The sequence below is a fragment of the Sprattus sprattus genome (assembly GCF_963457725.1).
Source record: "Sprattus sprattus genome assembly, chromosome: 2".
Taxonomy (NCBI): Eukaryota; Metazoa; Chordata; class Actinopteri; order Clupeiformes; family Clupeidae; genus Sprattus; species Sprattus sprattus.
In genome coordinates, this window is record NC_137921.1 from 11,084,984 (window position 1) to 11,100,150 (window position 15,167).

Consider the following 15,167-nt stretch of genomic DNA (forward strand, 5'->3'; position numbering starts at 1 on the left):
CCTGGGCTCCTACACTCAGCGGTATAATTATATTGCACTCTCGGTAGTTCACAGGACTGAGGTTTTAAACCATACATCAATATCAGCTGCTTGTGGAGCAGTCTTTGAAATTCCTCTCTGTAAATCCAGCACTCCCTTAACTGGGCCTTTCTATTTTTTTTTCCAAATAATAGTTAGAGCTATAGCTGAATCCCAAGATGTTTATTACCTTGTTGTTGTCAAAGCTCAACATACAAAAAAAAAAACAATGTCACAAAAATTTCATTTATTGTGCCTTTTACTGTTTTATATGGCTTTTCTTTTTACATGACAGAGTTGGTTGGCATGAACGGAGGAACAGAACGTCGACGTCAGCCATGTTCAAATAACAGAGAGAACAAACAAAGAGAAAAATAGAACAACGTAATCTCAACATTCGTTTTGCATGATGGCAACGTCTTGCCGGAGGAGAGACTGCAGTGGCTGCTGATGAGGTGAACGTTCCTCGCTCACACTTCACAGAGCATCGTCACACACACACACACACACACACACACACACACACACACAAACTCACAAACACGCCCAGGGATGTTCACGGACAATTTGAGGAAAAAAGGATACAGCTTGTACATGTTCTCACACATACACAAACACAAGTCTGCCGCCTCACACAAAAAACCAACACAAACCTGGAATTCCTGATTATCTTTGTATTGCTTCAATGTTGGGCCAAACGTTTGACTTGAAGTCAATGTGGCCATCTGCAAGTTGTTTATTTTCATTCCTTTTGGTAAAGATTGATTACGATGTAAGTAAGGACATCGCATTGTTTTCATCACTAGAGAAGTACTTTGAATGGTTGTGTGATGCCTTTGAAATTTATTTACTGATGGCAGATGACAGAACTTTTTCAAGCCTCCACACTAATGTTGAATTGAATTTAAATCACACGCGAAAATATTGCCTGTTTCCAGCTTGTGTCTTGACAGCTAGAGTTTGGTCCTTAAAGATACCCTGAGTCTGAATAATTGTCTGTCTGAACAGTTTAGATGATACTGATGAGGATGATGATAATGATTATGATGGTGATGAAGATGGTACTGCTGATGAAGATGTGTGTGGGTTTTGTGTGTGTGAACTATCATGTATGTGCATATGCTATACTGAAGCGCTGGCCAGTACAGCGTCTCCAAAAAGGTTTTCTAGAGCACTGGATGACATTTCTAAACTGAGTCCTGAATGTGCAGTCCTGGAGATTAGTGTCCTGGCCTGCAGCAAACCCCACATTTCCTCACTACATTAAGCATAGTCTGGGCCCTGGGTCAAAACAGGATTTGTAAAAGTGCTACATGTATGGCAAAATGAACAGCTCTGCCTGAGACCCCTCTAACTGGAGTCTGTTCAAATGTGTGCTTTGGAGGCCTGTGGACATATTACATTACAGCTGATGTGTGAATGAATCAAGGCATCTGATAGAGGAGACATATCTTGTGGTATCTGAGTCCAGGGGTCCCTGATGACATACACGTTCTGATCAGAATATGATCTGCTAACTTTGGCACACACACACAAAAGAAAATAGAGCACCATCACATCTCCAAAGGTGGAAATGAGTGTAAAATAATGCCAATCGCCTGGTCTGATGGTGTTGAAATCCGTGCCCAATGCATGGTAGGCTGAGGTGATTATCATTGACATCTACATTGAGCCCAAAGTGCCCAAGAGCCCAGCCAAGAAGCTGAGCAGGAGACTCTGTAGAGGTCTGCCAGTTGAAATTAGTCAATTATCTGTCTTTTGTCTTTCTGTCGGAAAACGCTATTCAAACACAACTTTAACAGAAAGAAAAGGAATATTACACAAAAGCAAAATGAATCATATATAGATATGTATGGGCCTAGTCATAAAATATAATGACATGAAAGTCAGAAAATTGTCAATGACAAAAAATAGTACATAGCATATTGGGTATGATATTGACCTGTAGTTGTCTTGGGAAGTGTTTAGGTAACCATCAATGTTCACTGTTTCATGTTGACGTGTCTTTGTTTTGGCCTTTCCATTATTTAGATACAAATATGATTTAAAAAGAAAATAATATAGAAAAGAGACAACTGCTTTGTCCGAAAAGTCCATTGTTTTGTCTCGTGTTTTCCCTCTTGACCTTACGGGAAAGTTCATAAGGTGGACCATTTCTCTGCAAGAACTCCTTTGTATTGTCTCACTGCAAAGTCACTCACCGCTGACCATTTTGGCCTGAGTTAAAAAGAGTCTATACAAGAAAGGCTACTGCTTCCCCAGACAGGGCACATCAAAATGTATGTATGTGTGTGTGTGTGTGTGTGTGTGTGTATGCGTGTGTGTGTGTGGGTGTGTCTGTGTAGGGACTGTGATGTTTACAGAAAGGTGTATAAGTGTGTGTGTGTGTGTGTGTGTGTGTGTGTGTGTGTGTGTGTGTGTGTGTGTGTGTGTGTGTGTGTGTGTGTGTGTGTGTGTGTGTGTGTGTATATATGTTTGAAGGGAGTGGGGCAGAGGGGGTCAGCTCATTGGGCTCGGCCCATGTGGCTCTTCCTGGGGGGTTCTAGGCTGGCGTCCTGCCCCCCCCAGGCCTCTCCCTCGCTGTCCGTGGCCCTGTCATCTTCCCCCACATCGTCATCGTCGTCATCCTCCTCCTCCGGCGAGGGCTCACTGCCGTTCTCCGTGGCCCAGCTGTCGTCCTCATCCTCCTGCTCCTGCTTCAGGTTAGGCGGGCCACATGAGGGTGGCGTTGGCATGGGTGCGGGCGGCTCATCCTTGCTCCCGCTGCACTCCTCCGTCTGGTCTTCAAACACCTCTGGGTTCTCCAGCATCTCCCTGATGAGTGGCGGCATGGGCCCGGGGATCTCCATCTTCAGTGACATGGCTCTGTCCGCCCCTGTAAGCAAGCACAAATTTAGACAATTTTGCATTTGACCGTGACTGTGGACAGAAGGACCTTACTATCTACAGAAGTGCCGAAATGACAGCCTTCTACTTATAGAACCATGCTATTTTACCACACACTTGTGGTGCAGTTTGATATGCATTTTCTAAAACAGCCTTGGCTTTTGCTGGGAAGGGCACAAATATGTTTTTTGGCAGATGCTCTGTGGGCTCTGTGATGAGGCTTGTGTGGTGAGCTGACCTTTGGTGCTGATGCCACGCAGGTCGGTGACTTTCATGAGCATGCGAGGGAACATGTGGGGCTTGTTGGGACGCCGGCGCCGGGCGTAGATCTTCAGAGCCTCCAGCAGAGGCTCCTGCAGCCGGTCCACTTTCTCCGGCTCTTCCAGATCCATGCGGTCTAGGAGAGGAAGGAAAGAGAGTTAAAAAAAGGAGGCGAGATAAGAGAGGCGTTACTGTGAAAGAGCATTTCTTTCAATTTCCCCTGCAACTCAGTACTTCCTATCCTCCCACACTGGATTATTTATTAAATCAGCATTAGTATTGATTAGATTTGTAGTATGCTTTTCCACCTAGAGGCTTTCCTTTTACTTTTCTGCCATGGAAAGAAATCATCTAGTCATGGAGGTGAGCTTGTTATGTAACTGTGCTATAGCCCAGCAGAGGGCAGCAGCAAGTGCTGCATCTCAGCGCTGCAGTACCTCCACAAATCAGGCAGATGGCGCTCAGGAGGCCTGTCTCTGTGTCGTCCATCTCCAGCGGCATCAGCTGGAGAGCAAAAGCAAACACCATGTCCGTGAGAGGACCGAAACCGGCGTTGTGCATCTGTGTGCGGTTGAGTGTCAGCCCATCTGAGAAAGTCATAGTGTCCTGTTCCGGGGTGTAGCGAGTACAGATCCGTAGCATCTGTGAGAGATAAAGAAGAATATTTTGAATACACAACAAAGCTATGGTCAAGGTCAATGTTGTTGTCAATGGAGGTATGGGAATAGGGATGGGAGGGGGCAGATCTGAGGTGCTGTACCAAGATGTCCAGGCAGGCTGATTTGAGGAGGGTGATCTGGTCGGCAATGGTGAGGGTGGTGAAGCCTGGCAGGCGTTTGGCGAACTCGACGATCTTTATGATGCATTTGGTGGAGAGCTCACTGAATTTGTCCCAGAGCCCCAGATCCAGCTGTACCCTGTGGTCTGAGCTAGAGTTCTGGAAAAGGAGAGAAATACGGAGAGAAAGCAAGAAAGAACGGAAATGAGTTTGGAAAGCATAAATAGCATTGCATTGTCATGGTTTTTCAGTTGACTTCTGGAGTGACCAATGCCCCTATACACACAATTCTCTACACATAGTACCACAAGCATGTAAACCAAACAGTATTTATGATGTGGACTTTGAAGGGAAAACACTTGGTGCAGTTCATTGTCTGGTGATTCAATACTAAAGAGATTGAAAAACAGTGGTTTCCGTCCTGTCATAAGTGATTTATCCACTTAAATATAGTTTTTCTTCTACATAGACCATTTCATCGTCTAGTCTTATTGTTGTTTCCAGTCATGTTTCACTTCAAGTCACGCTCTAGTGGTATAAAGATTACTCCGACTACTCGTGCAGACAGACAGAGAGACAGACAGCAACCGGATGACTCACGGTGGTGTATTTTCCTAGCTGGGTCAGAGAAGGGAAGGTCTCTCGGTGGGCTTTGCTGACTTTGTTGACCAGCTCCTCCAGCTCTCCGCTCAGCTCATAGCTCTCTGGCAGCACAGCCTCCTCCTTCACGTCCTTTTTCTTTTTGTTCCGATCGTTGCGCACAGCTAAAGACAAGAGGAGCATGGGAAATGGAGTTAACATCATTAAAGGCTGGCTGACACTCATCATCATCAGCAGCGGCCCCTACATTCCTTCTTGATTTAGGCTTGTCATGCAGATCTGTTTGTCTCCAGATGTAAGACTTGTCAACCACAGATGCAATAAATGCAGGAGGCAATCCAATACTGGATGTTATAGGTTTACACTGGCCATTCAAGTGTAAGTGTTATCCGTTACAGACTTCACCCAACTATGTTCTCATCAATCAGTTCTTCCTCAGGGCACCTTATCCATTTAGCTGACCTGCTCAAAACTGTATATCACTGAACTGTCAGTTTCTCTCTCTCCCTCCCTCCCCCCCTCTCTCTCTTTCTCGCCCTGTCACTCCTCCCTTATTTTCCTTCCTTTCAGGATATCCAGTAATAGCTAAGGCACAATGTGATCCCAGTCCTTACACACATCCTACATGCATAACGACACACGTGTCCCCACGGACCAGTGGGGGCAAACATGCCACCCTGGCAAGTGACGACACCCTTTATGACCCTGGGCAAAAGAACAGTCAAACCCTGTCGGCTCCCAGTAGATTCAACCCAAGCACCCCCATTGTTTTAATCTCACGGCAAACGTCAGTTAAAGCCAAGTTAATGGGCAGGTCACGGTGAAAACCTTGGGTAATTTCCCAGTAATATTTCTCAGCAGCGGTGCCATTGGCACAGAATGCCAATAAACATTACTCACTCTTTAAAAAGTGATTTCATAACATGAAACACGTCACAGGGTGAGGATCCTCAAACCTAGCTAAATTACAGGAAAAAGGATGTGTGTGTTTTAAGGTGTGTGAGATAGGATATAGCTCTATTTAGGTAGAAAGGCATCTTTTGTGTGTTGTGTGCATTCATGTTGCATGTCAGGTTATTCCTGTTGCCTATCTCTGCTCTATCTCTCGTGGCTGCGTGCAAGTTGATCCACGTCACACATCCACTGGATTAGCCATGGTTAGCCTTCATAGCTCACCTTCCTTAGACATGCCAACCTCGAAACACTTCTGCAAGCGGCAGTACTGGCAACGGTTGCGTGTGACCTTGTTGATCTGGCAGTTCTTGTCACGGTGACAGGTGTACACCATGTTCTTCTGAATACTGCGGCGGAAGAAGCCCTGCAGCCAGGACAGAGGGAATGAGAGAGAGAGAGAGAGAGAGAGAGTAGGAGAGTAGGAGAGGGAGGGAGAGACAGACGCTCAATTAGTAGGGGCTTCACCACTGTAGTCACGTACCTCCATGTCTCTCATTTGACCCTGTTTTCATCTCTCTCTCTCTCTCAATCTAGTACAACAGATTTGAAACACATTTACACTTTGGCAGAGTTGCGATTGTGAAATCATGTTGGGAGTCATGGTACGGTCTGTCGTTCTCTCCTTGTTACAACCTGTTATAGTTAGGAACATTTGCAAGCATGTGTCATTTTCAATCATCTAAATGCTCTGTGATAGGTTCAATTTGAAGTGATGTAACTCGGTATCTCTGCTTAATGACCTCTTATTCCATTAGCGTTTCCCATAACCCTGCTGAGGAATGAAGCACAACTGAAACACATTAAGTGGCTGTCATTTTTTGCAGATCTGGGTTGTTATTGGAAAATACATTCTCCAGAGCCCTAACCACAGATATATTTTGTTTTTGCTTTTACAAAACTAATGATACAAATTTGTACTCAAAAGTGTATGCTAACAATCACCATCATTCCAGGGGTTTATCTATATTTAGTGTAAGGATACATTATATTTTCTAACTGTAAGCAGGTAATATACCAAATTCTAACCTTTTGCCCCAAAAGGTGAGAAGATCAATTCAGTTTGATTTTAATGTCAGAGGGATAGGGGCAATAGACTCAGTCACAGGACATGGAAACCTGCAGAACTGAAGGTCGTGTCATGCACTTGATCTTTCCCTCAGACCCTTGCAGTTTTCTTAGGGATTATGCAAATTGAGACTAAGAATTCCTCAGAACATTTGCCTTGTGTGGTATTAGCTCATATGACTAACCTTGCAGCCCTCGCAGGAGCTGACACCATAGTGGTAGCCTGAGGACTTGTCCCCGCAGACGAAGCACGGCTTGTAAATGCGAGGTGGAGGAGGTGGAGAGGGCGAGCTGGGCACCATCTCCTCTGAACTAGTGCTCTGGGTCTCCACCGCTGCAAAAGGAAGGACAGACAGAAGCAGTCGTTATATTTCAGCCACCCACATCAACTTCACACACATTATTAGTGCCTTATTTCACGCTCACCAGAGACATATAATTACATAGAGGAGATGTGTCCCAATTTGGGAGATGGCAGAGGAGTTTGGTAACTCATGTGATGCATGTGACTCCCCTTGGGTGTTTGCATATTTCTGCTGTGTCAACAGGAAGTGACCCGTGGGGGTTATTTTTTTTTATTTGTATTGTTGTTGGATGTTTACCCTTCAGGGACGGGCGGGTAGAATTGGAGACACGTGATTATCACTAAAATCATCTCCCTCCGCTCCCTACCCCTCCCTGCCCCAGTCACCTCCTGCCTTTGCAGAAGGGATTAGGCTGCTGACGGCCCAGTAGGGGTGATTGACACAAAGCAAAAGCAAAACAAGCAAACAGTTTAACACTTTGGAGATAAGCTGTGGGCCTGTCAGATGCTGGGATAAGGGAGGTGGCTGTGGGGCGGGATTCAGGCCCGGCTTCCTCATACCACACATTGGGTCGAGTCGGACTGGCTCCTGCTCTCTACAGTGCCTGGAGGGGTGCATACCACTCCTCCACTTGTGTCAACACACACACACACACACACACACACACACACATACACACACACACACACACACTCAAGCAGACACAAGGACATGATGACGCACATGGGACATTTACCTTAACCTGAAGTCACACGACAGTAATGCAACGTGACATTCTTTTCCCCTTTGCAATTTTCTCCCCAGATCTCATTCCAGACTTCAGCTTAACCTTGGCATAGACATTCATTGATATAAAACACAGATGTCTCCAAAGACAGGCACAAGCCTTTTTACTCTGTGGGTCCCCCCCCCCCCCCCCCCCCACCCCCCCCCCACCCCCAACCCCAGCACAGCACTTCTTTCAACTTTCACCCCCCGGTCATTCTCTAAACTTCAACCCCTTTTGGCTCTCCAGCCTTTGCCACCCCCTGACACACAAACCCTATTTTCTCTTGTTTTCTGGCCCTAAATTCCTCAGTGCAGGCCTGCCAGATTTTAATGGTGGCCCAGGCTCGTAAGCCGGCCTATAAAGCCGGTCGCATGGCTGGGCTAGGGGCCCCAGCTTGGCTGGCCTGCACTTTATTGGGACCCAGTCACCTTGGGCAGCTATTCACACCACCAGCTGTAGCTCCAGCCAGTAAAAAAAAGGGCCCAATCATAAAAAAAAGAAAAAAAGAGGGGGGGAAAACAGGGAGGCTCTAAAATTCTAACTTTTACAGCCTCAACCCCCTTCTGCTGAAGTTTCAATGGAAAGCACAGAGCTAGCCTAAACTTAACCTACAACCCTCCCCTTTCCCTCCTGCCCCCCTCACACCAAGGGGCTTAGAAAAAGCACCAGCTTTGCTCTTTTACAAGAGTGGGGAGACTTCAAAAAGAAAGAGGGAAAAAGGGGGCATAAAAGGAGGAATTTTATTTAGAAAAAAAAAAAACTGAGAAAGGGGACAGATCTGGGGCGGGAGCAGCAAGGAGAACAACGTAGCTCTGCTGGGTAGAGCTTGTCCTTGACCATGGTCTAACCACCTCCAGCACTACTGGTGGAAATCAGACCTATTGATCCTTTCCCAGCTCTGTCCAGCATAATTCATTTCATCTGACAGTTGAGGAGAACTCATTTGCTTGGGTTCTGAAGATGCCACCCAGAGTAAATCACCATTCCTTAGGCCCCCCATTTTGTACTAGATCCAATTAAATGATAAGTGATCCTAAAAAGTTAAATTCCTACCAAACAACTATGTTGTGAAAACACACTCAGCGCTACCTCTTCACCAGAATGTTACAAACTCTGAACTGAAAAGAAGGAAGGTCTGAACCTAAAGTGAACTATTTTGTTTATCCAGCCGTGCCAGCATAGGCCGCTCTGAGAGAGGTGTTGAGAGGCCCTTTGAAAAGGCAAAACAATTTTATGTGGCGTCAAGAGACGGCTACTGACTGACTGACGCTGTCTGAGTGGCCAGGAGGCGACAAATGAAAGGGTGGAGGAAAAAAAAACCCGGGACAGCAGGACAGAGATCCGTCAAAGTCTATCAACAACGTGAGACGGGTTCCTGCCCTAACACATGACTCCTGCTCCTTCCTTGATCCAAACACACAATTACGCATGGGCACACACACACACACATACACACACACACACACACACACACACACACAAATGCACACAAACATCTAGCTGATTCACACAACCTTTCCAAATATCCATCGACACTCAAACCTACACAATGGGATGGGCTCTTCAATCAACCTCTCTCCTCCCACTGAGCACACATGCACTCTCTCTCACACACACACACACACACACACACACACACACACACACACAAACACACACACACACACACACACACGCAGACACACACACACACACACACACACACACACACACACGCATCCCCCATCTCCTGAGTGCTCAGCTCACTCAGCTCATCTCTGTTTGGGAAACAAAGGGAGGTGAAATGAGAAGCCTCCTTATCAGCACTGAAGCTCCGCAGCCCATTTGCATGACAATCCAGCCACAGAGAGCTGCTGGCTACTCGGCCGAGTCAGAAGACGGAGTGAGGGTTTACTAGGCCAATGCATCTCTCTCTCTCTCTGTGTTAATAGTGTGTATATCTACTCCTTGAGTGGGAAAGGCAAGAGGGTGGGGGTGGGGGGGGGGGGGGGGCAGGTCTATCAGCATTCATTGTTTATTTCCTACTATCCTTTTACTACAGCCAGTTCCTGTCGGACTGATTTTGTTACACAAGAGCTGCTCCCTAATCCCACTGTCATCTATGGCAGGGGCACTTTTTGTGGTGGAGCACCCAGTAGAGGCACAGCTGCTGCAAACAGGTATTCACTCCAGTGTTAGCATACCTCACACAGGTGCAATAAAAGACAATAACCATGAATAGTGATTAGAAATATCGCCATGTTAATGATTTGCACTGAGATTCGTAGCTGTTAGCTGAGAGCGCACTAGCATAACCAATTGCATAGTTGAAGTGAGTCATATGCTGAGTGTATCTGTCTGCACTGTTGTTGAGCAAGCCAAATGTGAGATCGTAGGTTTGGTATTTCAACACTCCTTTTTCATGGCCGAGTAGCATATGACACATTGGCTATGGAACAAATATTCTTTCACAATAGAACTGCAGATTTTGTGTACGTGACAGTGGGTGTGATTGAATCTTCAGCGTAGTGCTGTTCCCAGATCTAGTCTTGGCATGTGAGCCTGTGTGAGCGTGTGTGTGTGAGCGTGTGTGTGTGTGTGTGTGTGTGTGTGTGTGTGTGCGTGTGCACGCGCGCTTGTCTATGTGTGTATGTGAACTGTGGCTGCTCAGTTCTGTGTGGGCAGACTTCCAGGCACTGTCTCTAGTCTGTCTCCAGAGTTGCCTATTTGATTTGCAAATATAGCTCTCCCCTAGTCTGTGAAACTCCAAAGCGCTCTCGACATGTTCGGGGCCCCTGTGTTTGTGCGCCTGCTGGTGCTGGGTTTGCTGCCTGTGTGCCACGCTCAGGGCCCCTCATCCAAGCAGTCTGAGGCTTTTGTCTTCTGGTTAATGTCACTTTGAGAGGGACACGGACGGGGGGGGGGGGGGGGGGGGAGTGGGAATGGCGAGGGGCGAGGGGCACCACAGGAACAGCGTGGTCCTCTGCTGAGCGTTGGATAGGAACCCAGACTGGCAGAAGGGGGCACAGATTGGGCCGGGTTGCTGGAACAGCAGGATTGATAATGATGGAGCGACACTGGCACTCCCACCTCGCCCCATCTCTCATGCGGGGCAGGCATCCCACCTCAACCCCCATCAGACGCTGTGCCCGCTGCTGCCCCGTTGCGCTGACACGCCCAGCCCTTCCCCCAGACTCTAGTGCCAGTTTCCTGCCTGATGGAGGAAGGTGGGGGGGTAGGGTGGCATCAGTGAGTGTCTTTCGCTGCCCACGTCTTCCTGCCTTACTCCGGATACTCCCAGCACCAAGTGTCATCATACCAGTCTATACAACATACAAAACATTTCCTTCCTCTTTTCTCAACACTATCTCTTTCTGGTGGAATCTTAGTTTCGTAGAATCGTAGTTTTGGTCATGACCATGCGCAAGAAATTGGTTTTCTGTAAAGCAGGTAATGTGCAATAGAAGGGTTTTATGTAGTGTAAAACTGAAACTCATGAAGAGCTTTCATACCAGCCCTCTGGCATGAAGAGCTAGCCTAACATTAGCTGTACACCCAGTCATATTAACCTGACTGCTAAGACTTGAAATAGACAAAACAAAACAGTCTCGAAAGAAAACAGGGAAAATCAGAGTAAAAGGGGTGTCTGGTGGTTGAGGGGGAGAAGCCTTTCATGAAAGGTGTTGAGCAGTAGCACTTCCTGTCAACAGCTGTCTACTGGCTCATTACCTGAGAACCCATCCACCCCCCCACCCCTCTACCCTTCCTTCCAACCCCCCCATTGCCTGCCCTCAAGGCTGGGCTCAGAGAAGGAGCTCCCCCTCTCCCCTTCCTGTCCCTGCAAGGCCCAGCGCTGAAGAGAAGCTTGTGATAAAGCTGGGCTGCCTGCCAGGAGATGGCCCAGAGGAGCGGCAGCGGCGAGAGGGAGAGGGAAAACAACACGCACACACCCGCCTCACACACACACACACAGGCATGCATACCCATGCTGGACAAGAGCGGGGGGAAATGGGAATTATTGGCCTCCAGGAATTTACACATCCGTGTCACAAGCAGCACAAGCCCATGAACAGACACACACACATAAGCACACTAACCTGGGGGATTTGCTACCTGCCCTGTCCACGGAGGAGCCCATCAATGCCATTCAGGCTAGAGAGGGTGGGCGGGCGGGCGGCGGCCTGAGGCTGTCCTACACAAGACTGGAATTACCCTAAAAGCCAGATGCCTCTTTCAAACAACAACACCTCATAAAAAACCCCTTTAGATTGGATTTTCTGTGATGGACCCATGCCAGCATTTGGTCATGAGATGCTGCCCTCCCTCCTCTACACAACACTTCCACAGTCAACAACACAGAGCTTCAAATGGTCCAGTTCCCCCTTGAGCGACACTGGTGCCAAAAACAGACCTTCAAAGGGGCCTTCAAAGGGAAGAGACCGTCAAGAAAGGGTCTCACCACCATTCGCCCATCTTATGCCATGAGTGTAAGGGATCTGTCCCTTCCGAGTGAGTCACTCATGGTCACTAATGAGGTTTCAGATTAGGTTGGCAGATCATAAGCCGGCAGTGAAGAGCGGGTGGATACAGACATGACAGCTCCCCAGGCAGCGAGGAGCCAATCGGACAGAAACAATATGGCGCCCGCCTCTGCCAAGTGCCACCAGCCGGCAATTCATCTGTGCACAGGGAGAGACCCGGAGTGGGCCTGTCTGCTCCTGTGACCAGAGCCTACCTGCACAGTGGCAAAGGGAAACTGGAGCCATGGAGGGACCCTCATCATGTGTCTAAGGGAGAGGCTGTCTAACAACCCAAGCTGAAGGAGACAGGCTGGTCCGACGCTCCTCTGCAATTTCCCCCAGGTCTGTCCCATGCCCTTGCTGAACTTCCTTTCGCCATCTGTCCTGTGGAGCTCACCTGTCCCCCCTCCCCAGTTCACTAGCACCCCTGTGTCTGTTCTTCATCTGTCTAACGGCACCTTGGGCAGGTCTGTCCTGGGAGGGGAAGGTGAAGGGGCCTCCAAGATTTTGCTGATTATTGCTTCCTACTCACTACAATCGAAACTTCAAAAGGAGAAGTAGGCAGATTTGGCAGCACGGTGGGAAGAAATGGCCTAAAGAAACAGCAAGAGAGAAAAGGGAAAAAGAGAGTGGACCTCTCCTAGTATCACTTTTGTTTTTTCCTCTGCTCCTTTTTTCGGGAGGCTCACATTAGGAAGTAAAATCAAATCTGCCAAAAAATGCCTCAGAGGAGGCAACATTTCTAACTGGCATGGTGAAAGAATTATCCTCACTGGGAAACCATGGCTTCATTCTGTTCTGTGTGTCTCGCTTGTCTATCTGAGAGGATCCTGGGCTCACACGCAGGGTCTGGGCTGTATCTTATTAAGAGCTGAAAGCCTCTCCTCATAACCAGGCACCACCTTAAAGGGGTGGATTCCAGCCTTTCCCGAGAGCTCCAAAACCACAACTATGACCAGAGCAAAGCCTTTTTCCTGCCCAAGACAACAGCCTCCTCAGAAACACATGCTCTCAGACAGACTGACCCAGAATGCTGAGGCAAGGGGAAAAAAAACAAGCTTTTAATTCAGCTCGGGTTTCTTTTGGTACACTCAAACAGATTGTACCAGTCGACAAGACAGAGAGGAAAAGAAAAAGAGCGAAAAAGGGGTGGAAGAGTGGAGCCAGCTAGACTGTGGCTTCCTGTTGTCTGTGAGGTTGCGGTTGAGTGGTATCTCAGGGGTTCTGCAAAAGATAGTGTGGCTTTAACTTTCACGGTTGTCATTTTGACATACACAGGGGTATGTACCTGATGGATGAAAGACTAATAGTGAGAAATATCCATCCATGAATGGGGGGGGGGAACGCAGAAAATATGGTGTGTATTTGATGTGTGGGTGGAAGTTTTCGTTCTCTCTTTCTTTCTTTCGTCCTTTCCTGCCGTGCCTTTTTTGGCTCGGCATGCCAACTTCCAAATAAAATGATTGCCCAACTGTTTAAGGGTGTGGGGCTGCTCAACCTTCAAAGAAAATGGAAGTCAGACAATGGCTCTACCAGTTGGCAGATATCCTGTTGATCTCCCCAGGGGGTCACAGTGACTGACCGAGTTTGGGTGCCTTCCACCTAAAGTCACCTTCAGATCCACTCGCAATCCTGTGTGTATGAGTTTACCACAATAGCATTCTTATTTTGGGCCAACACAGCTTTTGTAAATGGAGCGTACATTATGGGAGCCAAGGCCCTGCAACTCTCAGACAGTCTTTGTAGCAGTTCCCAGATCAGCCTGCTGTGATCTTTCACTCTGAGGACAATTAATCTGCAGCAGAGCATAGTCTACTAGTGCTACTCCAGACAACTGCCAATAGACATAGAAAACTGATGAAGGGTGGCAGGTAAGACATAACAGGGGTTGTTTTAAAACTACTGACATATAATATTAATGTTGTGATTAGTCATTTAGTCATGACTGTTGCAGGCAAAGGAGCCAATGAAGCTAAATGAATGTTCACTTTATATGTGAATGTACTAGATTGTCTTGTCACCATACTTGAAAGCACTTAAATGTGGCTACTTTGCTTTTTGCTCAGATACAAATGTACCCAGCACTTCCTGACGCATCAGCAAACTCATATCAGTAACTCACTTTTCTAACTGACTGCTGAAGGGGGCTGCGTAAACATGGGCCATTCATGGAGGGATAGGAGAAAAAAGTGTGTGCGTACGTGTGCGTGTATGTGCGTGTGTGTTTGTTGGGGGGCTCGTGTAAGATTTCATCTCAGCGTTACTCATAACACTGAGACCTAGCAACGCTGGAGCCCTGCTGTCAGTCAACAACACTGTGGTAACAGAACCGCAGCGCTCCCCCCCCTCCTCACCCACCTGCCCCCCTCCACTGAACTCACACATGTGCTCTGACTGACTCTTCCCAAGTCCAGTATGCCGTATTTAACCTGCTGAATAACAACATAGCGCCTGACTGTGGAACACATTCAGCCACAATCTGGCACATTTTTTTTTTGTATCGATAGCTGCAACACCACTGAGCCAAAGAGTGCCACTGCCCTTCCATGCAACACATGTCTGTACTTGTTTTACTCAGTGTGTTTGTCCTCTTGTTATGTCAACACTGAGGCACAACAAGCTCCCTCTCCCAAAATCATAGTTGGGTGAGAGGAGTATATTGCGTAAATGCAGGCTTTATTACTTGGCTGCAGCCCTGGACAGTGCTGTGCTGCTGGGTGGGTCTAAGCGGAGCCTCTAACTGAGGAGTGAATTAAAGGTTCGAGGTCGTCTCTCCCCGGGAGCTTAGCGGGAGCTGAGGTGCGAGGGTCGTCCAGGAGCACACTCGCTTGTTGCTGACAGGCCCATCGCTCTTATTTACAGTTGCCCCGGCACCCACAGACTATAAACACACATTGCAGCACGGAGCAGGATTCCAGTGCAACCCTGTGGAATCTCAGTGGCCGTGACCAGAATCCTGCTCCTGGGACTGACACGGCAGGTTGTTCAGGCCTGGAGAGGTGGCTGCCCTGTCAGCCAGCCAGGCCAGACCT

At 47.7% G+C, this 15,167-nt stretch overlaps 1 protein-coding gene across 1 annotated transcript in view; it reads right to left on the reverse strand.

Moving 5' to 3' along the window:
* Positions 1-250: 250 nt before the first annotated feature.
* rarga (retinoic acid receptor gamma a) overlaps positions 251-15,167 on the reverse strand; it is a 19,589-nt gene continuing 4,672 nt past the window's right edge. Inside the window, exons 2-8 of the mRNA XM_080857434.1 lie at positions 6,748-6,896; positions 5,720-5,861; positions 4,544-4,707; positions 3,926-4,102; positions 3,603-3,807; positions 3,143-3,301; positions 251-2,893 (exon numbers count right to left, since the gene is read on the reverse strand). Coding sequence (XP_080713560.1) covers positions 2,523-2,893; positions 3,143-3,301; positions 3,603-3,807; positions 3,926-4,102; positions 4,544-4,707; positions 5,720-5,861; positions 6,748-6,896 — 1,367 coding nt within the window. The 3' untranslated portion in view covers positions 251-2,522. The remainder of the gene's footprint in view (positions 2,894-3,142; positions 3,302-3,602; positions 3,808-3,925; positions 4,103-4,543; positions 4,708-5,719; positions 5,862-6,747; positions 6,897-15,167) is intronic.